Below are 24,614 nucleotides of genomic sequence, written 5' to 3' on the forward strand. Positions count from 1 at the left end.
GTTGAGCAAAATGGCTATCTCAAAACTTTGATTGGATGTGTTTAGGATAATAATGGGTATGGGGGTTAGTTGCCCTTCAATCATTTTCAAATATTAAAAAGGGCACTAACCCTTCCGATTTCCAATCGAATCAGCCTTTTTCGAAGCTTCTACGACCAAAAATGGCCATCTCTAAATTTCTATCAGCCGCAGTTCAGGAAAATACGAGGTGTGAGGAAGGATATCCTCCCTGCCATCTCTCTGAATCTAATAAAATGCACTAAAACTTCTGATCATCAATCCAATAAGCTTGCTCCAAAGTTTATACGATCACCCTTTCTATATAAACCTTACATGCCCCCAGGGCATAACTTACAACCCTTCTCCTGAGGGCTGCAGGGGGGTTGTCATCCTCAAATACATAATTTTGCAGACCTTTCAACTACGTTGAACAAATTGGCTATACAAAATTTTTATTGGATGTGTTTGGGGTAATGGTGGGCTTGGGAGGGGGGTTAGTTGCCCTCCAATCACTTTTGACTACTAACAAAGCCACAAGCCCTTCCTATTTCCGATCAAATGAGCCTTTTTTGAAGTTCACATGACAACTCCTTTGATATCAAGTGTCCTGGTATAAAACAAAGCAAAAAAATAAATAAACAATACAATGAGCCCACATCGCTCTTTGCTTAGGCAGCGCTATTGCGCTGCCTATGGCTGTCAAATAGGTCGAGATCTATTGACCAAGAAAATGCACCTTATATTCTCTATTTGCGGCTTAACATATATAAGTACTCGTCGGACACTACCGAGACCATATGTGTAGCAAAATAGCTAAAATATAGAAGAACTCTAGATGTATAGATGAAATCACTGCAGAAATTCTTAAGTATTCAGTATGAAATTATGTGTCTGTGTAATCAGCCTTTTCCCTAAGATATAGAATGTGACCAATACCAGAAATAGAATATCTGCATATCTATATATAAACCAGATATAGAGTATGGATGGCTCCACGTGAATAGACCAAGAGAATATTGGAAAAACTTTCCAGAATGGAAATACTATACTTTGCATTAGCTGGAAAGGTGTAACTCTTAAGCCAGTGCAATGCAACCTATTGGCTTCAACTATATTGTACCGGTTACGACATCCACTATATAAGTATATGCAAGAAGGGCAAAATGGTTTTAAAAACGTTTGATCATGCTCTGATTTGATTTTCTTATTGCGAATGCTTATTGAGTAATCAAATTAGTAGAACTAGCTGTATCTACTATTCATTGGCTTTAGAAAAGCATTTGAGCCGGTTGACCGAGAATAATTGTGAAGGGTTTTCAAGCATTAATAAAGCCTCTCAGATCAGTACAGGAAACTTAGCAAGAGAAAAAGAAAACCACATGGCACGAAGACTGCACTTCTCAAAGAAAATCTACAGAAAATCGTGAAATTTGAATTGAGTGAGACTCAAACAAGCTCCAAAGACACAAACTAAACCTTCAGAAAAAAAACACATGAAAAGAACTTTTACAAAGTATTTTAAGAAGATATTTTTAAAGTATGTTAAAAAAGTATTCTAAAAAAGGTAAAAATTTTTAAATATTTTAAAAAGGTATGAAGCCTGCGCTTCTCAAAGAAAATCCCCCAGAAAATTGTGAAATGTAACCCACACATTTCAATAAAGCAAACTCAGCAGCGAAAAATTCAGCATATACACCAAAAAAACGAGAGAAGACTCGAACAAGCTCCAAAGACACAAACTAAACCTTCAAAAAAAAAACACGTGAAAAGAACTTTTAAAAAGTCAGAGACACGACAGAAAAAACTTAATAAAGACAAAATTACGAAAACAAGGTTCTGAGAAACACAAATTTACTTGAAGAAACTTCAGGTAAAACAGAACAAGAACATTTTTCCATCTTAAATATATACAATTTATAATTTCTTAGAAAACCTGAAAGATCCCAAACCCACGAGCAATATAAAAAAAAAAAGATGGCAAGCACAATTTAAAAAATCACGAACGAACAAACTTGAACAAATAATAAAACAGAGTACCTACGGAGCCAAAAATGGAAATATTCAAAATTCATCGAACAAAACATTAAAAGAGTAAAAAAAGAAAAGAGTGAAGAAGAGTTGAAAGAATAAATTAACTGAAGCAAGAAAAAGTAAAGCTCAGATATTCACAATTTTACCTACTTAACTAAGTTTACTTAGCTAGGTCGATCTAGCTACCTACATCTATCTCAACATACCTTTATCTAATTGACAAAAAGAAACGATGGAGTAAATAGACTGAAAGTAAAAAAGAGTGAGAGCAATAAAAGAAGGAGAGAGAGGCAGAGGCCAAGAAGAAGAGAAAGCTAGAAAAAGAAACCAAGAAAAAAAAATATATATAACAATAACTTGAACGATAGTGTGAAACCAGATTTTGGAAAAGCACGGTATGAAAACTTTTTGTGATCATGAAAAAAAAAATCAATAAACAAACCACAAAAATATAGGTCGAGTCTACCAAGGGCTGCAAGGGAAATACCGCTTAGCAAACCTTAAAAACAAAAGAAAAATCACCTGCATCAGCTAAACAATAGAAATAAATAAAATAATACAGCAAAAAATTTTAAGTACCTTTTTGATGATTTTCTTTGGAGACACACTGACTTAGATGACACATGGAACTTCATAATTACGGATTAAAACTTTTTCAGCTTTTGCAAAAACATTTTAATAAAGAAATTTCCTTCTTTTTTTCTGTTTTACTGCTGCTGACACTGCAAACATGTCACAATGTTGGTCCACCTATGGCAAAAACACCTCAACTATCGCACCTTAAACAAGGCAGGTCTCTAGAAATTTCCGACAACACCATACCTTCTACAATAAAAACAATTTGTTTTAAATCCTAAATTCGGTACGTTAGGTAATCTGACTGTTTTGCAAGGTTACCGAAGGTCACCCGCCACGAAGGGGAGATATTGGCGAAGACTTTTGTCTCTTTCCCTTTTTATGTTTTCGGTATAAAAAACATCAAAAGTGTAATACTTTTCTGATAAGAACAACTTTACTTTTAAACTTAGTTTCACAGGAAAATCGTTTTCATATTTTATTTTTATTTAGATTAAAATTTTGGAAATATTATTGTAATTTTTCGAAGTGAAACAACTAAATAAGAAAAATCAAATATTGCTACATTACCTTTTTCTGATTTATCCTTTTCTTCTTTGATTTTGTTGCATATAAGGCAGTCAGATGGCATTATGCAAGGGTCACCACACAAATTTGGGCAGTAATGGCCACACTTAACTTTCTTCCTACATGGTTCTACGCAAATTAGCTTGGCACTTCAAAATAAAATGAAAGATTATTAGCCGATAAAGGAGAAGGTACAAATCTGAAAACGGCTTTTCGTTAATTTAAATAAAATAGTAAAAAAAAATATTAAAAATAAATTAAGCTCGACAATTTGGAATCGCTTATGAAAGTAGTTCATGCATTGTCATACGGTCAAAGACAAAAGAAGAAGACACTTTACCATACTTCCATGATTAAGTGTAATTGGTTTAAATTAGGCAAATGATTAACCATGCTTTAATTTATTCATCTGTAACGAATTCTGGAAAACCAATTACTTAACACCCAAAATCTGGAGATTGCAATATTTACTTACTTACTTAAGAGTTCGCAGAACAGCAAGCAGAAAACTCTTAATTCTCAAACTTTGTTCTGTCGGCAAACACTGTCAAGAGGAAAGCACTTTATATTGCTTACCAGGGTATCTGATAAGCTTGATATGTGCCCTTTCCAGGGGTTGCTTATATTTGACCTAAACTAACTTACAAATCCCCAAATATTAAAAATATACTCATCATAAGATAAGATTTATTCATCACGAAACACACATAAAATCTTACATTTTTTACTATTCCCCCAATGGTTCTTTGGCCTGTAAAAAAGGGGAAAAATAAACGAGTCACTTACTCAGAGAAGAGCAAAAAAATTAAATAGTCACTTACTCACAGAGAGAAGAATCTTCCCCACATATTGGATAAGAGACAGGGTTAGCACCATGACCCCTTAAATTCCATCTCTCTTTCCCCAATATTAATCAAACCTCCCCTTAAGTTCAGAATCCTTTTTATTTCTTGCCCTTTCAACCCCAACATAAAATAAACTTCCTCCCTCCACGTGTCCTTAACCATACTAAACAGACTCAGAGATCCTGAGGCCTCCTTGCGAGCCCGCCACTGCTGTATTCCTTGCTCGTGTAACCTTTCTTTTAACTTATGAACCACTTTACCCGTATTAGATCCCTTACCTTCATTCCAAAAATATGAATATCCAACTTTATCTAAAATTTTCTTTATTTCCTCCAGCCACGCTACCCCTATCTTATCTTTCAACACAATAAAATACGCTTTTTTCGCTAGTCTATTTCTACTTCTTAAAATTTGTATCCAAAACTTACCATGCTTATTAACCTATCTTTCCTTAACCTGCTTAGTCCCAAATCCTCCTCCAGTACAACAGTGTCAGTGGATTTATGGGCCTAAAAAAAATCTCTTAAAATAATTTCTTTGCATTCTCTCCAACTCCTCACTTTTTCTAAGACCCCACAGCTTTTTCTAGACACTTTTTCTCTTTTTCTAAGACCCCTAATGCATAAACAGAAGGAGTTTAGTCCTAAATAAATATTAATGCATTGCTAAATCCCTAATTTTTCCAACCTCACTTTTAAAAACTAATTTTTTGCGTATATTTCTCTTTTGTACTCTATGCTTAACCTCCTTTGCATACTTACCGTTTCAAAAAAACTTAACCCCTAAATGCACAAATTATTTTTTGATCTCTATAAAATCACCTTTAAATCTAAATTCATCATCTTTCCTTAATTTTCCCCCTTTCCTAAAAACTACAATTGCTGCTTTCTTCTTATCTAATTCAAATCCTTTTATATCCAAATATTCCTCCATTCTATTTAAGTGTTTGCATGTTTTCTGCCGATTCTTCTAGGAGAGCAATAGCATTAGCAAACAAAAGCATGCATATTTTTGAAACTCTTAGCATTACTTCCGGAGCGTTTTTCTACCTGTAGAAATCAACCTATTTTAAACCTATTCTCGTCAAAGGCTCTCTAAAATGTAAATCTGATGGTGTGATTTTCATTAAGATCTCCAAAATCTTACCAGAAATTATATTTTTTTTTGCCCCTGACAGAAGGAAATATGAAATTGATAATAACAAGTTTGGAACAGGAGATATAGGAGACAAGGAAATCATCTAAAGAAAAAGCTACAGATTGAGACGGAATTCCACTAAGAGTATTGAAAAAGGCAAAAGAAGTATGCATACCAGTTTTAACTGTCATTTTCAGCCAAATATTTTTATTGTGCAGCTGGCCAATAGAATGGACGAGAGGTATCTGGGAAAATTTTGACGAGAACAGGTTTAAAACAGGGATGCCCAATGTCACCGATTTTGTTCAATGGAAGAATATTTGGATATAAAAGGAGTAGAATTAGATAAGAACATGGAGATCGTAGTTTTTAGGAAAGGTGGAAAATTAAGGAAAGATGATGAATTTAGATTTTAAGGTGATTTTATAGAGGTTAAAAAATAATTTGTGCATTTAGGGGTTAAGTTGTTTTGGAACGGTAAGTATGCATATAAGTATGCATAACCAAGCCCTTTTCCAATGTTTGGGGAAGATGATGAGGATATTTTTCTTTTTGGGGTAATTGTAAGGAATTGGCGGATCTGAGAAACGAGTGTTTTTCGTTAGTGATGACACATTGAAGGTGGGCAGAAGTGATTGTAGGATCATAAGTTAAAATGACATTAAGGAATATGGCTAAGCATGTTGATGAAGGGCAAATACATTGTGAAAGATGTATCTCTTTGTAAATAATATCGTGAAGATTCATATAAAAGTGCATTTTTTCTTCTACATTTATTTGTAATTTTCTTGTTGGTTTTGTTATGTTTACATACATACACACATACATACATTATGATCAGTCGATGGCCACATTGCTCATTCCTGATGGTTCGTTACCACGAACTGTTTGATATTAGTCCTTGATGTAAAATGGTGGGATACATTGCTTTTCCATAAGCCATTACGATTTCGAATGTCTAAATATTATAAAAATTGTGACATAAAACGTAAATAAACTGTAGTATCGATATTTTAATTTAAGAACTTTAATGTTTTGGATTGGATTTGATAGTTGAAAAAGAAATCTTCCGAAGGCTGGAAACATAAAAATTGGTGACAAGACTTTATTTATTCAAGAAAGAAGCGTTGTACCCATTGACAGGGAGTAGGGCTCATGATGATGAAGGATGCCTCTAAGTCTCTGATAGGACGAAGATAAAATGATTAGCATTCTAGAATTTCAGTATCTAACAGCTAATAAGTATAAGTTGTAAGTCATAGTAATATTTACCCCCGTGGAGAAAAGTGACAGAGACTATGGTCAATCAAATGATTTTACTTACGGTTAGAGAAATAAATAAGCAGGATCCCAAGAAAAAATATGCCATTCTATGAAGGTTATAATGTTTAGGTTAATAGGAGTAGGTATTAAATTCCTACTGAATAAAATTTTCGGAAGGGGCCTTCTCAAGGCCATTCATCACGTCGCCAGGTGGTGGACTGGGGATTGTTGCACAAATATATAGAGTATATCTCTGAATAGGAGGTGCTGACCAAACAGGGACCTAGTCCCTGAGGGTTCATGATATGAATTGGGACAACCTCAACCGGCTGTAATAAATGCAGCTGGATAAAAGAAGAACGCCAGTTGGATTTACGCTCAGCAGAATCCATTGGTGTGTGAACAATTAATTCAGTTTATTCTATGCAAAAGTGTTTTTTATTAATTTTTAATACTCAGTCACCAATTAAATCTTAAAAACAAAAAAATTGGAATTTACCGAGTACCTCACTTTGTTCTATGCAAAAGCGTTTTATTTATTAATTTTTGATGCTCAGTCACCATTTAAAGAACTTAAACTTACCAAGTGGATTATTTTATTATAATGTAGAAGTGCTTTTTTATTAATTTTTGAAACTCTCAACCATTAAAACACTTAGAATTTACCAAGTATCTGAGGCTGTCCTTTGCTAAAGTGCTTTTCTTATTAATTTTTGATTAACAAGGAGAATTCCTCGATTGAAACTCCATTCTACCATTTAATTATGTTGCGAGAGCAACACTTTGGTTTTGTCCCGTTTTTTTTTTCCTATGGCGCCGATCTCAGCTTATTCCTGGAAACTGGTAAGGGTGCGGTTTTTACGGAAAGTGGGGACCTCAGGCCGAATTGATGAATATGACATTACATTTTGGAAAGCTCCACAGAACTATTGCCTGGGACCAACAAGGATGGTTTTTGCTTGTATCTGAAGTATCTGGAGTATCTGAAGTTGTGCAGCCAAGCTTCCGTTTCATCAAACCATGTTTCTGCTTTCGAGTGGAAAGCTCCGCTCTAGCAGGCAGGCACCACTTTCAAATTGAAGATGGACTAAAATCTATAAGTGTGAAATATATGCGGCAGTTACCCGGCCCCACAGCCATTATATCTTCTTTGAATGATAAACAGAAAATCTATTGTTTCTACCCATTTCTGTTCGTGATTTCAGCTGAGTTTATCATTCGGTTTTTTGGACTTTGGATTGCGGTAGAGAAATGGTATCAGATATACCTAATAAACTTTAAAAGTTCTCTTATTGCTAAAAAAAAAATTGGAGCTTATCCTTTGCTCCTTTCTAAGTGGTGACGTTAAAATTTGGCCTACGGCCAAAAAAAATCAACTTTTGAACTAAGATAGATAGAGTGTTTTTCGACGGCAATCGATAGCTCTTGATGAGCTGATCAAAGTATATGACATCCAATTTTTGATACAAAAATTCCTTCATGAGGTATACCAGTTTGAAAGTTTCAAGGGGTTGACAACTTCAGTAGTAAGTTACACACTGAAACGAAATCTAGGCCGATACAAATTGTGAGACATATAGAGGACATGTATGCAACAGTCGACTGTTAGGTAATAATCACTATCGCCAATGAGGGGTTAGCAACTTTTGCTAGTTGGTGTATCTATTATTTGTTTCCAGTGTATTTGATGGTAAAACCAATTTGGTTCCAGTGGTAAGAAATGTAGGGTACTTGTACGTAATAATCTGCTGGCAGGCTAAAATCACTTCAGCAATGACGGGTTTGCAACTATGCTAGTTGGTGTACCCATTTATTTGTTTCCGGTGAACTTGATGCCTATTATGGGAGAGGGACTTATAAGTTAGAATCGGTTTACTTTGGGCGAGAAATGGCTGTTAGCTCATAATAGTCTTCGACAATGAGGGGTTTGCCACTTTTGCTTGTTGGTGTACGTATTATTTTTTCCGGTGTATTCGATAGTTAAACCAATTTGGTTCCAGTAGTAAGATATGTAGGGGACTTGTAAGTAATAACCGGCTGTTAGGCTACAATCATGTTCAGCGATGAGGGGTTTGCAACTTTTGCTAGTTGGTGTACCCATTTATTTGTTTCCGGTGAAGTTGATGTCCATCACAGGAGAGGGACTTGTAAGTAAGAATCTTTTTACTTTGGGAAAGAAATTTGTGCAAATTGGTGCACATTGTATTCGATCTCTTTAAATCTGACAGAATGAAGTGTTTACGCAACGGATACAAACGATATCGTAAAACAATGAGGAAGTTTCGTAATAATTAGTTTCACCTATGGTATTTTAATTCTAAAAAGTTACGGATAGCTTTATAATACCAACTAGATTATATAAGACATTGTTCCAAGTTTTCATCCGTCACGCTGTCTACGATTGCAAAGGACAAAGTTGAACTGGCTGCAAAGTCAATTTAGTCCCTTCTTTTGATATTATTTTGTAGTTGTTGTTTTTTCAACGCTGAGGAATAGCCTTTGGTCATGTGATAACTGATTGCGTTCTTGTTTGAACATACCGTTTTAAAAACTGCGATAGGCAGACAACCTCATCATTTAAGCGATAGTGAAGAAACAAGCACAAACGAGAATGTAAAACAATGAGATAGTTTCGTAATAATTAATAGAATGTCATCTATGGTATTTTGATCCTGAAAATTTAGGAATAGCTCTATAATACCAACTAGATTATATAGGATGTGGTTCCGAGTTTTAATCCGTCACGATGTCTACGATTGAAAAGGATAAAGTTCAACTGGCTGCAAAGTCAATTTAGTCCCTTCTTTCGATACTATTTTCTTGTTGTTTTTTCAACACTGAGGAATAGCCTTCGATCATATGATTACTGATCGATAGTGAAGAAACAAAACCAAAGTGTTGCCCTCGCAACACTTTAGTCGGCGAAGCCGGAAAAAGATTGTCGCAACACTTCACGTTGCCCGGGCAACTTAGGTCTAGTATCATCTTAATTCAAAGCAAGTTCTAGTTCTTTCTATACAAAAGTGTAATTTTATTAATTTTTGATACTCAGTCACCAATTAAATGCTTTGGAATTTACCGTATAGCTGAGTGTGTTCTATGCAAAAGCGCTTTTTTATTAATTGTTGGTGCTCAGTCACCAATTAAAAGACTGGGAATTTACAAAGTATTTAAGATTATTCTATGCAAAAGTGTTTTTTTTTTTATTAATTTTCGATACTCAGTCACCAGTTAAAATGACTGGGAATTTACTAAGTAGTTGAGTTTTATTTCTATGTAAAAGTAATTTTTTATTAATTTTTTATACTCTGTAACTAATTAAAAGACTTGGAAATTTACCAGGTAGCTAAGTTTGTTCTATGCAAATGCGTTTTTTTTTATTAATTTTTATACACAGTCACAAATTAAAAGACTTGTAATTTACCAAGTAGTTCAGTTTGTTCTGTGCAAGAGTGCTTTTTTTATTTTTTTTTATTTTCAGGGTAAATTCCTTGATTTAAGCTTTTTCTATGGAGAACTGTTTTACTTATTAATTTTTGATATTCAGTCACTAAGTAAAATATTTGGAATTCACCAAATAGTTGAGTTTGAGCTATGCAAAAATACTTTATTTTTATTTTTGGTACTCAGATACCAATTAAAAACTTAAGTTCAAGTTCCTTTTATTATCCATATCCATCCATTTATAAACAAATATATCCCAAAGGGCTCAATGGCCCGTTATTTGGGAACAAAACAAACAACAAAACAAAATGTATATAACTATTAAATACATTCAAACTTAAAATATATTTAGAGGTTACTCACCAATCCCCACCCGAGTACAACCGGTCTCCGCAACACTTACTTAAAAAAAAAAAAAAAAAAAAATACATATATACATCGAGAATACAACAATCACACCACCAAATCTAAATAATTGAATTAAATCTAAATAAATAAACAATATAAATAACTGATTATAATTTTTCTTTTTATTTAAAAAATTCTTAAACCGTTTCTTGAAGGAGCCTATGGTACAGGACCGTCGAATCCCAACAGGAATGGAATTCCAGGCACGTCCGACAGCAACTATCAGACCGAAGTCCGATCGCACTGCAGAGGTGGATGGCACTAGCACATCATCCTGGTTCCTAGTTTCATAAGGACTGACATTTCCAACAATCTCAAGAATCCCGGAAAAACTTAATAGAAGGTCTCCACTGAAATATTGAAATGCAGTGAGAGAGAGGTGTAATGTGTGTATATCTTTAATCTTCAGAAGTTCAACAGAAATATGGGTGGTAGACTGAAGGACTTTTGCTGATTTCAGTTGGAGATTATGTACTTAGATATACAAAGTAGCTGAGGTTATTCTATGCAAAAGTGTTTTTTATTAATTTTTAATACTCAGTCACCAAAAAACTCTCAACAACTAAAGCAATTGGAATTTACCAAGTACCAAGTACTTTGTTTTATGCAGAAGCTTTTTTTATTTATTGATTTTTGATGCTCAATCATCAATTTAAAGAACTTGAATTTACCATGTAGCTGAGTTTGTTCTATGTAGAAGTGTTTTTTTTATTAATTTTAGAAACTCTCAACAATTAAAACGTTTATTATTTACCAAGTACCTGAGGTTGTTCTATGCAAAAGTGCTTTTTCTTATTAATTTTGATTAACAGGGTACATTCCTCGATTGAAGCTCCATTCTAGCATTTAATATTATCTAAGTTCAAAAACGAATTCTAGTTTTTTCTAAGCAAAATTACGTTTTTATCAATTTTTGATACTCAGACACCAATTCAAAGAGCTGCAATTTACCAAGAAGCTGAGTTTGATCTAAGTAAAAGTGCTTTTTTGTTAATTTATGATACTCAGTCACTAAGTAAAAGATTTGGAATTTACCAAGTACCAAGTACTTTGTTTTATGCAGAAGCTTTTTTTATTTATTGATTTTTGATGCTCAATCATCAATTTAAAGAACTTGAATTTACCATGTAGCTGAGTTTGTTCTATGTAGAAGTGCTTTTTTTTATTAATTTTAGAAACTCTCAACAATTAAAACATTTATTATTTACCAAGTAGCTGAGGTTGTTCTATGCAAAAGTGCTTTTTCTTATTAATTTTGATTAACAGGGTACATTCCTCGATTGAAGCTCCATTCTAGCATTTAATATTATCTAAGTTCAAAAACGAATTCTAGTTTTTTCTAAGCAAAATTGCGTTTTTATCAATTTTTGATACTCAGACACCAATTCAAAGAGCTGCAATTTACCAAGAAGCTGAGTTTGATCTAAGTAAAAGTGCTTTTTTGTTAATTTATGATACTCAGTCACTAAGTAAAAGATTTGGAATGTACCAAGTAGCTGAGTTTCATCTATGCAAAGTGCTTTTTCTATTATTATTTGATACTCAGTCACTTAACTCAAGTTAACTCAAGTAGATAAGTTTTTTCTATGTAAAATTGTTTTTTGTTGATTTTTATAGTCAGTCATCAATCAAAATCGAAGAATTTACCAAGTAGATGAATTTGTTCTATGCAAAATTACTTTTTTACTTATTTTTGATGCTCAATAACCGATAAAATAACTTAGAATTTACCAATATGCGCAGCTCGTTCTATGCAAAAGTGCAAAGCTGATTAATTTTTGATGCTCGCACATCAATTAAAAGACCTGGAATTTACCAAGCATCTGAGTTTATTCTAAGAAAAAGTGCTTTTTCATTAAAATTCATGCTCAAACACCAATGAAAAGACTTGGAATTTACCAAGTATCCGAGTTTTTTCCATGCAAAAGTGCTTTTTCTTATTTTTGACACTCAGTCACCAACTAAAAGACTTGGGATTTACCAAGTAGTTGAGTTTGTTCTACGCAAGAGTGCTTTTTCATTAATTTCCGATAATCACTTACTAATTCGAAGACTTGGAATTTACCAATTAGTTGAGTAATTTTTGATACTCAGTCACCAATTGAAAGACTTTGAATGAATGAATGAATGAACTTTATTACCCGTAAAGTATAATTAATTCACTAATTTTGATGCTCAATCACCAATTGAAAGACTTGGAATTTACCAAAAAGCTGAGCTTGTTCTATGCAAAAGTGTTTTTTTTTTATTCATTTTCGATACTCAGACACCAATTAATAAACTTGGAATTTGTCATATACAGTCACATATTAAAAGAATTGGAATTTACCAAGTAGTTGAGTTTGTTCAATGCAAGAGTGCTTTTTCTTATTAATTTTTGGTACTACCAAGATACTTTCCATTTTTGAAACTTTTGATAATACAATACTACCAATTTTTGGTGATTTCTTTCATATATTTTGATTTTCAGGGTATATTCCTTAATTCAAACTTTTTCTAGCATGTAACATCATCTAAACTAAAAAAAATTAAAGCTTGTTCTATGCAAAACAGTTTTACGTATTAATTTTTGATACTCATTCACTAAGTAAAAGATTCAGAATTTGCCAAGTAGCTGAGTTTGATCTATGCAAAAGTAATTTTTTAGTAATTTTTGATACTCAGGCACCAATTAAAAGACTTGGATATATAAAGTAAATGAGCTTATTCTATGCAAAAGTGTTTTTTATAAATTTTTTATACTCAGTCACCAATAAACTCTCAACAACTAAAACAATTGGAGTTTACCAAGTAGCTCAATTTGTTCAACGCAAAAGCGTTTTTTCTTATTAATTTTTGATGCTCAGACACCAATTTAATGAACTTGAATTTCCCAAGTAGCTGAGTTAATTCTATGTAGAAGTGCTTTTTTATTAATTTTTGAAAAACTCTCAACAATGAAAACATTTAGAATTTACCTAGTAGCTGATGTTGTTCTATGCAAAATTACTTTTCTCATTAATTTTTGATGCTCAGGTTACATTCCTCGATACAAGCTTCTTTCTAGCATGCAGCATCATCTAGGTTAAAAAAATCTACCTTTTTCTTTGCAAAACTGTTTTTTTTTTTATTAATTCTTGATGCTCAGTCACCAATTAAATCACATGGAATTTACCAAGTAGCTGAGTTTATTCTTTACAAAAGTATTTTTTTATATTAATATTTGATACTCCGTAACTAATTAAAGGACCTGGATTAACCAAATAGCTGAATTTATTCTATACAAACGGTTTTTTTTATTTTTGACACTCAGTTACCAATTAAATTGACTTATTATTTGCCAAATTATTTGAGTTTTTTCTGTAGAAAAGTAAATTTTTTATTAATTTTTGATACTCAGTCACCAAATAAATGACTTGGAATATACCAAGGAGTTAGTTTGTTCTATGCAAGATTGCGTTTTCATTCATTTTTGGTACTCAGTCACACATTCAAAGACTTGGAATTAACCAAGTAGCTGAGTAATTTTTGATACTCGGTCACCAATTAAAAGACTTGGAATTTACCAAGTGGCTGAGTTTGTTCCCTGCGAAATTGCTTTTTTATTAATTTTTGATACTCAATCATCAATAGAAAGACTTGAAATTTACCAATCAGCTGAGTTTGTTCTAAGTAAATGTGCTAATTTTTATCAATTTTTGATACTCAGACACCAATTAAAAGACTGAGTTTACCAATTAGCTGAGTTTTTCTTATGTGAAAGTGCTTTTTAAAATTAATTTTGATACTCACTCACCAATTAAAAGAATTGGATTTACCAAGTAGCTGAGTTTGTTCAATGCAAAAGTGTTTTTTTATATTAGTTTTTGATACTCAGTCACCAATTAAAAGACATATAATTTACTAAGTAGCTGAGTTTTTTCTATGCAAAAGTTTTCTTATTAGTTTTTGATACTTATTCACCCATTAAAATGACTTTGAATTTACCCAGTAGTTAATTTTCTTTCTATGCAATTGCACCTTTTCATAAATTCTTGATACTCAGTAATCAATTAAAAAATTTGGATTTACCAAGTAGCTGAGTTTGTTCTATGCTAAAGTTCTTCAGAAGATTTAAGCTTCTTTCTATCATTTAACATCATCGAAGCTCAAGCAGAATTCTAGTTTGTTCGGTGCAAAAGAGTTTTTTATTAATTCTTGATACTCAGTTACCAAGTGACAGATTTGGAATTTACCAAGTAGCTGAGTTTTATCCATGTAAATGTGCTTTTCTTATTAATTTTGGATACGCAGTCACAAATTAAGACTTGGGATTACCGAGTAGCTGAGGTTTTTCTATGAAAAAGTGCTTTTTTGCTAATTTTTTATTCTTAGTCACCAAGTAAAAAGACTTGGTTTGCCAAATAGCTCAGTTTGTTCTATGCAAAAATATTTTTATTAGTTTTTGATACACTCACCAATAAAACCACTTAGAATTTACCAAGTAGCTGAGTTTGTTCTATGAAAAAGCTCTTTTTTCTCATTAATTTTTGATGCTCAGGTTACATTCCTCGATACAAGCTTCTTTCTAGCATACAACATCATCTAAGTTAAAAAATCTACTTTTTTGTTTGCAACGTTTTTCTATGCAACAAGTTGCTAAGGTCAATAGAGCTCTGGGACTAATTAAACGAACCATATCATCACGTCATCCTCTTATAATAAGAAAATTATATAATGCTCTTGTAAGACCACATTTGGAGTTTGGCTGCCCTGTTACAAATCCTCAATATAAGGGAGATGTGACAGCCCTAAAGAGCGTACAGAGAAGAGCAACTAAGCTTTGTGCCCCACACCAACAATATCCACATTAGTTTACCGGGGGCACAGAGGAGATGTCTTTTTTGTCAAGAAAATGTACCAAAACAACATGGCTAACTCCGTTTTTACCCCCTCTCTTGCCACTATGACACGGGGCCACTCAATGAAGCTGCAACATGAGCACTACAGATGCAGACAGAGGCCGAACTTTTTCACAGTACGTTCTGTCTCAACTTGGAACAGTCTTTCCAATGAGACTATCACTGGTGAATCGATTAATTCTTTCAAATATGCAGTTGATTTAGAGTGGAGTAACGTGGAATGGAAGTACCAGTGGGAGGCCACACCCCATCATACCCACTAATTATGTCACCTCATCAATTCAAAAGTGAGATGTTCTACAGGAGGATGCAGACCTTATCTCGCTGTAACTGCGATTTAAGGTAATTTAAGGTAAAAAAATGTTTTTTTTTATTAATTATTGATGCTCAGTCACCAATTAAATGACTTGGAATTTACCAAGTAGCTGAGTTTATTCTTTGCAAAAGTGTTTTATTTACATTAATATTTGATACTCAGTAACTAATTAAAGGACCTGGATTAACTAAATAGCTGAATTTATTCTATGTAACCGGTTTTTTTTTTAATTTTTGATACTCGGTTACAAATTAAAATGACTTATAATTTGCCAAAGTAGTTGAGTTTTTTCTGTGGGAAGACAGTAATTTTGATATTTAGTCACCAACTAAATGACTTGGAGTTTACCAAGTAGTTTAGGTTGTTCTGAACAAGATTGCGTTTTCTTTAATTTTTGGTACTCAGTCACTCATTCAAAGACTTGGAATTAACCAAGTAGTTTAGGTTGTTCTGAACAAGATTGCGTTTTCATTAATTTTTGGTACTCAGTCACCCATTCAAAAACTTAGAATTAACCAAGTAGTTGAGTAATTTTTAATACTCTGTCACCAATTAAAAGACTTGGAATTTACTAAGTGGCTGAGTTTATTCTCTGCGAAGTTGCTTTTTTATTAATTTTTGATATTCAATCATCAATAAAAGGACTTATAATTTACCAAGTAGCTGATATCGTTCTTTGTTCTATGCAAAAGTATTTTTTTTATTAATTTTTGATACTCAGACACCAATTAAAAGACTTGGAATTTACAAACTAGCTGTGTCTGTTCTAGGCAAAAGTGTTTTTTTATTAATGTTTGATAGTCAGTCACCAAATAAAAGACTTAGAATTTACCTAGTAACCAATTTTTTCCTATGCAAATGTATTTTTTTTATTAATTTATGATACTTAATCACATATTAAAATACTAAGAAGCTGAATTTTTTTTAGTGAAAGTGCTTTTTTTTTATTTTGATACCCAGACACCATTTAAAAGAGTTGGACTTTACTGAGTAGCTTAGTTTTTTCTAGGCAAAAGTGCGTTTTTATTAATGTTTGATACTCAGTCATTAATTAAAAGACTTGGAATGTACCCATTACCTGATGTTTTTTTGCAAATTTTTTTATTTATTTTATTTTCGATTCTTAGCCACATATTTAAAATACTTGGGATTTACAAAGTAGCCCAGTTTGTTCTATGCAAAAATGTTTGTTTATTACTTTTTGATAGTCAGTCATCAATTGAAATACTTAGAATGTACCACGTAGTTTGTGCTATGCAAAAGGGCTTTTCTATTAATTCTTGATAATCAATCACCAATATTAAGACTTGGACTTACCAAGTAGCTGAGTTTATTATATGCAATTGCGTTGTTTTTAATTTTTGATACTCAGTTATCAATTAAAAGATTTGGAATTTACCAAGAAGCTGAATTTGTTCTATGAAAAATAGATATTTTTATGAATTTTTAATTCCCTCAACAATTAAAACAATTTGAATTTGTTCTATGAAATAAGTGCTTTTTTCTGTTGAATTTTTATTATAAGGGTACATTCCTCGACTGAAACTCCTTTCTAGTCTGTAATATCATCTTAAGTCGGACTTTAAATTCTATTTTTTTTTCCATGCAAAAGCGCTTTTTAAATTATTTTTGATACTCAGTCACCCATTAAATCACTTGGAATTTAACAAGTAGCAGAGGTTGTTCCATTTAAAAGTGTTTTTATAATTATTTTTTGATACTCAGTAACTAATTAAAAGACTTAGAATTTACCAATTTGCTGATTTTGGTGTACACAAAAGGGCTTTTTTTTTTATTAATTTGTGATGCTCTGTCACCAATTAAATGACTTGGATTTACCAAGTAGCGAGTTTATTTTATGCAAAAGGGTTTTGTAGTTTTTTGATACTCAGTCACCAATTAAAAGTATGGAATTTATTAAGTAGTTGTGCTTGTTCTATGCAGGGGTCTTTTTTATTAATTTGATGCTCAGTCACCGTTAAATTGACTAGGAATTTACTATGTAGTTAAGTTTTTTCTATGCCGAAGTACTTTGTTTTTAATTTTTGATACTCTGTTACAAACTAAAGGACTTGAAATTTACCAAGTACCTTAGTTTGTTCTATGCAAAAGTGTTTTTTGATTAATTTTTTATTTTCAGTCCCCAGTTAAAAGGCGTGGAATTTACTAAGTAGTTGAGTTTGTTCTACGTAAGGGTGCTTTTTCATTAATATTTGATAATCAGTCACTAATTAGAAGATTGAAACTTACCAAGTAGCCGAGTTTCTTCTATGCAAAAGTGTTTTTTGTTTTATTAATTTTTGATGCTCAGTCACCAATTAAGACTTTGAACTAACCTAGTAGCTGAGTCTGTTCTATGCTTAAATGCTTTTTTCTATTAATTTTTGTGTACTCGGGGTGTATTCCATGATTCATGCTTCTTTCTAGCATGTAACATCATCTAAGTTTAAAGAATCTGAAGTCTCAAAAAAATCATAAGTTTCAAAAAAATCCAAGAAAATTCTAGGTTCTAAAAAAAATATTTATTTGATACTCAAGGTGCATTCCATGGTTCAACATTAAAGTTAAAAAATTCTAAGCCCAAAAATAAGCCCGAAGTCCAAAAAAATTATATGTTCCAAGACAAATCTAAGTGCAAAAATATCCATGTCGATGAAATTGTCCCAAAAAATTTAGATTCCAAAAAAAATAATAAAAATAAATAAAAAATCAACTACATAATCGATAATCAATTATCGATCATTACTAATACTGTAATAAAAAATCAATAATCGATAGTTGAAAATCAATGACCATTGCTCCATTATCAATGATTGATAGTCAATGATCAATATCGAAACTCAATAATTAGTGATAAGGAACATTATAATAGAAAAATGGTACCCGTCCGGTTGTAGTCATTGCAATTTTGAGAATCGAAATAAGTGTCATTAATCATCAAAAGAATATGTCTGTCCAGAAAGTATCTTAAATCTCTTTGTTATGCATATTCATGGAATGATGCCGCAAAAGGTGCCTGGAAACATATCACTGATTGCATTTACAATATATCCAAATGATAAATCGATTGTGGAAAGGAGTTTTTACGATGTAGTTATGCTTAACACCAGGTTGCCAGCGTCCCAGAAACAATACATTCATTTCCTAGAATGTATTTCTAAGAAATTAACCATCAATGACATATTAGCTCAGTCGAGTAGCCTATCATTCTTTTACCATAGGAAATAATAGGTCTCGCGTTAGATTCATAGCGCTAAAAATGTTGTTGGCTCAGATGTTATCTAAAAAACCAGATATGAGGCCTGTCGCCAAATGTATTGTATTGCTTCACCTACAACATGAATGATTACGCAAAACCACATAACGTATCCTTCTTGAAATTTTCGGAAACATACCAGGGAATTCTCAGAAATCAGGATTTGAACTCGCTGTTTTTCATTTTTGTTTTTTTCGAGAATGTGAATGATTACGGAATGCCAGATAAGATCATTCTAAAAATTCGTGGAAACATGCCAAAAAACTCTCAGGAATCATGAATTAGCCCGCTTTTATTCGTTGTATTGTTTCAACGACAACATGAATGATTAAGCAGTATCATTTTAATGCATCATACTTAAAATTCTTGGAAACTGGTTTGATTATTCTTGGAATGATGTCAAAAAAGGTATCCGGAAACAAATTACCGGTAGCATTTACCAAAAGTCCAACTCCGATTATGAAAATCGATTTCGTTATCAACTTTCACGATATTTCGACACTCAACATCAATTGATTAGCTTCCCAGAAACAATACATTGATTGTCTTAGAATGTATTTCTGTATTTACTTTAATATGATTTTAACACGTTGAAAAAATGGTTGAGGGAGCAAAAGGTTGGAGGGAGGGTCATTGGGGCACTGGAGGTGGACGTGTAGCCCTGGAGGGGACTCAGTACCCTGGTGGGGGCCGTGGTCATGCGCAAGCCTGGTAATGGAATAATGATACCTTGTTGTTACCCTGCTTGATACCTGGCTGTAGTTACAAAAAATTTTGAATAATCAACAATCGGCTCCAATCTTTAGAGAATAAAATCTCATCAATTGTACATTAATATCCATACGAAAACTTTGTTAATTAGACATCATGTCACTTCAAACTTACTTCTATTATCGAACAACATACCAGACAAATGAAACTCAGCTAATAATGTTCCACCAATTTTTCTTATCAGCCAAAAATTGAGATAATTCTATGGGTGTACTGGTACAAATTGAATGGTTTCACCGAGAATATGTTGTTTCCAGAACAACTTTAAATCTCATAGAAGTTTTTGACTTGATGCGAGGGACTAGCAGCTCCAATAGCAAGGGATATTGCATCACTTAAGTGAATGGGATAGGATGCCACTCAGAATGATGGGATAGGGCCCCACTTAAACGAATACAGGATATACTACTAATTTCTAACAAAAATCGATTGTTGACCCTCCTTAAATCAGGTCAAAGGTTAGGACCTATAAAATTCATAAGTTGCTAGGAGATAATTTCAAAATATTTTTACCAATCAGTCTACTTGTGGTTATTCAATCAGTCTACTTGTAGCAATCTGTCAATCATCGATCAATCAATTTGTTGATTAAATCAGTCAATAAATAATTTCACATTAAAACACGTCAACATAGACTCCCCCGTAAGGCTCTATGGCAAATAAAAACAGGGGAGAAACAAATAGTAAATAAATACGTTTACAAAATTCAACATAATACATTTACACATTTCAGCGACTCAACACAAGAGAAAAATATATAAAAAAAAATGAAAAATGCAATATTTAAGAGACTCGGACTTTAAGAAACCCAAAGGGAATAAAGAAAGAAAATAAAATCCCCTTAATATATAAAATAACTTACAATAACTTAGCAACACCGTACCTTATCTTCAGAAAAAGTGTCATGTATGCCCCTACATTTTGCATAGGCCAAAACAATAAACGCATCAGTAAGTTATGTGTTAAACAGTAAGAGTGAAAACATTAAGACTCCCCCAGAATGATACAAATTTTACCTTAAAAGCTGAGTCAGTAGCAATCATTTCCGGTATCTACCTCTTGGCCTAGGAAAATCTCAAAAGCCTTAAGCTACTGAGTTTACTTCTACTCATTCAACTATGAAATAAGTGTTTTGGCCTACTCATCTGAAAATAAAGGCGTATCCAGGGAGGGGGAGAGTACCGAGTTTTAACCCCCCACCTCCAGAATTTTTACCGAACTCCTAAAAACGTAACAACAAAGAATATAAACAAATATTTAATGCGTTTTTAAAGTTTTTTTTTGTAAATTGCACCCAAGAAAAATATCCCCCCCCCCCAAACAAAAAAAAATAAAATTGGTTACACCTTGCTAAAAATATTACTTCTCAATATCTATATATATAAAAATAAGTTGTCTGTGTGTCTGTCGAGTGACGTCATGTTTGTGTGTTGACTGACGTCATGTTTGTCGACTGACAAAATTACAGACCGGGACATCTGGACACAAATGACGACTGGGACATAGGAAATATAAATGACGACCGGGACACTCAAAGAGAAAGCGACCGGGGCACAAGGAATGTTCGATTAGCAATCACCATCAACAAAGCACCGGGACACAAATGACGACCGGGACACAGGGAATATAAATGACGACCAGGACACTCAAAGAGAAATTACAGACCGGGACACCGGAACACAAATGATGACCGGGACAAAAATGACGACCGGGACACCGGGACACACGGAATATAAATGACGACCGCGACACTCAAAGAGAAATTACAGACTGGGACACCGGGACACAAATGACAACCGGGACACAGGGAATATAAATGACGACCGAGACACAGGGACACATCATTAGAATAATGAGGTATAGATCTGAATACGGGGACGTCGGGGGGCACAGGGGGATATATAAATGACGACGGGGACAGAGGGAATGTTCAATTAGCAATCACCATCAACAAAGCTCAAGGGCAATCATTGTAAACCTGAAAATACATTTATATGCACAGACAATGGGACATCCAAGAATGTTGTATATTTGCAAGTTTTACGTAGTTAAAAATATATATATCAATCTTTATTCACAGGTGGGACACAGGGACACAACTACAATGGCGCGTAACTAATACGGCACGTAACGACTTACGCGCGCGGGGGGACTTGGGGGGGTGCGAAGCGCCCCCACCAACTAGGTGTTGGGGTGGAGCGAAGCGCCACCTCAACAGCTAGTATGATATAAAAGTGGCCATGGCACAGGGCACTATCTGTGCTTATATTACATATTACAAGCTTTAACAAGTTGTGAAAAAAAAACGAAAAAAAAAACCCCAAGTCTTTGGATAGACGGGTAATTAATCATTATATAAAAATTTCCTTGACGAAAATAATTAAAATGTTTCTTGTTAAAACTGGAGAGGGAGCTTACTGTGAAGATTCGCTACCAAAATGACTTTCAAGCCACTTAGAGGTCTCTAGTTTCCTCGTTTCTTCTTCCTCGTCCAAATCAAGCGGTTTTTGGGTTAGAGCATCTTTCCTCTCAGGGGTTGGCTCCCCAAAACCCCCACAAGAAAGACAGACGGCTACCCTATGGATTAAAGATATTTTTAATTACATATTGACACGCTTAGCTTGTTTGATTTTTGTTCTGTCAGGTTTCTCTGTACTGAAAGCGGTCCCAGTGATTTAAGTTAATCTTTGAAACATTTTAAAGCAGTTTGGTTGCCCCTAGTATTTGTATTCAATGCGTAAGCAAACACACGAAGTGTAATTTAAAGATACACTTTGCTATCCAGTAATATCAAGGTAGACAAAATCTTACTTACTATTTGTTCTATTTGAAAGTATGTTTAATCGATGTTATTTCTATTTTATTTTAAATTATTTTTCAGTTTGTAACTTCTTGGGAATAAGACTTTAGCTGCATTCATCAATTTATCCATTTTTTAAATCACCAGTGATACATAGGTTATTAATTTCAAAATTATTTTTTCTTATACTATTTAATCTTTTTAATTCTCAGGTGAAACTATTGTTTAATTGGAATTTCAAAAAAAGTACTACGCAAATACCTGTAGACTAAAAACGAATAAAAGGACATTGCTTATACCTCACACTTGACGTGTCTTCAGTTTGCTTCGCTGTGGATCTGGGCCATAGCCAGGATAACCAGGAGGATTCAGGCATAGTCTAGGATAGGAAAACTATCTTAGTGCTACGAAGAAACCCTTTCTTCAATTTATAAAAAAGATGTTTTGAAGGTTTACTTATGTCTCTTTAATTTTAAATTATTTAGGAGTTTATTGTTAATATTGTTTCAGAAAATATTGAATTATGTCAAAAAGACAGTAGAGATACTGATTGGAACGGTAGTACAATAATAGCACCTGAATTTCTTTACTTATTGCTCATGCTGGGGATCTAGCGTAGAGAGAAATGAATAGCTTATCCTACAGTCCTAACGACTGGAAACAAATTTAAAGTTGAATAGGAATCTAAGGTTTTAGTGCACGTTTCATAAGTAAAAAGACTGTAACATCGCTATCTAGAGGCCAGTGTTACGACATGAACCTACATAAAAAGGATGGGACCATTCTAGCAAACTATCTGAATTTATGTTCAAATGATTCTGAAGTCGTATAACATCGAAATTGAGCTATTTTAGTATACGTACTAGGTATCTCAGAGGCCAGGACCCTTCCAGACTAAAATTTTTATATAAAAGATTCCCCACTTAACATTCAGAACCCACCAGATCAGTCTCAAGTTAAACTAAACTATAAAACTCATCTACAAACTCCCACCATACAGTGCCTATCACTTTTAGTGTTGTGATAACATAATTGATCTTCGTAAGACAATAAACTTAGTTTTTGAGAATAATTGTTAAGATAGACATATTACAAGCCAGATGTGTTAGTTTAAACTTTTTCTAGCCAATTCTAGATTGGATATCCCTACTGTCAAACAAGATATATTACCATAAGATTCATGGAAGAATTACTCCTCCTCCTCAGTTGATCCTACGGAATTCTTATGCTCATTTAATTACTATTTTCCTACTCTTTTGATCCCTCCACCTTAATATATACACTCATGTCCTCTGTACTGCTCCCCATTCTCGAACGTTTTCTTGGCTGTTAATTGGAATGTTAGAGCAATTACAGCACTATTTGAGAATTTTGCCAAAAAAACGAATAGCTAAATACATTTAGCTTTCAAACACTTATGGAATTAAATACACATCTGTCAACTGATGAGATAATTTTATTATACTCCCTTATTTGAGAAGTATACATTTAAATAAGAAAATATCAATTAATGGAATAAACTATAAACAAGATCTATTTCTGATAAAGAAAATAGATAAGCTGAATTTTCGAAAATAATTCATAAAACATTATAGCATCCAGGCTCTGAAAATGAATTTTATCTAACGTTCTGGGAAAGAACAAAGATATTTCGTTGGAAGTTCCATAATATATTGGTTGAAACGCTCAAATAAATTTGACGACCCAATTTGCGTCTAAGATTGTCAAAAGGACATATCCAATTTTCTAGGGATCTTTTTGAAACTTTAAAGACAGGTCGAGAGGATATTGAGTTAATCAAAAGACACTATGTCTATCTAGGTTGTGAAAACAATGTATTTCCAATATTTCAGGATTTGCTAAGGTTTTCACAGGAGCGATAATTTCCTTCATGTAGTTGATGATTGTTCTCATGCCATCCGTTAAGATGGTTTTAATCATTATATTCACTTTTGAATAAAAAGAATTATTGTTCGTCAATTTTGAATCCGATAAATACTCTTAAATATAGATGTTATCTCATTCGAAGGTTAACCTAATTTCTGTTTTTTTTTTCCACTTCAGCCTCTGGTTTCATAGCGTCCTATAGTGTGAAATCACTTAGTTTTGAAATATTCATGCGTGAAAATAAAATCGTTGCGTGCACAGATTGTGTTAATTATTTAATTCTGCATCCATTAATATGCCTGAAGTTTTGCTTCAATACCCTTGGCCCAAGTATTTATAGCAGCAGCAGTATCAGTAATAGTCTTAGTAGCAGTAGCCGAAGAAGAGGTAATAGTAGTAGTGTGCTCAAAATGTCTTTTGGTGTCCCCCATAA

General features: G+C 33.2%; 1 protein-coding gene across 4 annotated transcripts in view; it reads right to left on the reverse strand.

The window, feature by feature from the left end:
• The window catches only part of LOC136042317 (uncharacterized), a 108,866-nt gene that overhangs the window by 7,433 nt on the left and 76,819 nt on the right, over positions 1-24,614 (reverse strand). For all 4 annotated transcript variants that reach the window (XM_065727268.1, XM_065727269.1, XM_065727266.1 and 1 more), the window contains 2 exons: positions 22,594-22,673; positions 3,178-3,323 (listed from right to left, as the gene is read on the reverse strand). In XM_065727268.1, coding sequence (XP_065583340.1) covers positions 3,178-3,323; positions 22,594-22,673 — 226 coding nt within the window. The remainder of the gene's footprint in view (positions 1-3,177; positions 3,324-22,593; positions 22,674-24,614) is intronic.

This window comes from Artemia franciscana, unplaced genomic scaffold (assembly GCF_032884065.1).
Source record: "Artemia franciscana unplaced genomic scaffold, ASM3288406v1 Scaffold_1089, whole genome shotgun sequence".
NCBI classification, from domain to species: Eukaryota; Metazoa; Arthropoda; class Branchiopoda; order Anostraca; family Artemiidae; genus Artemia; species Artemia franciscana.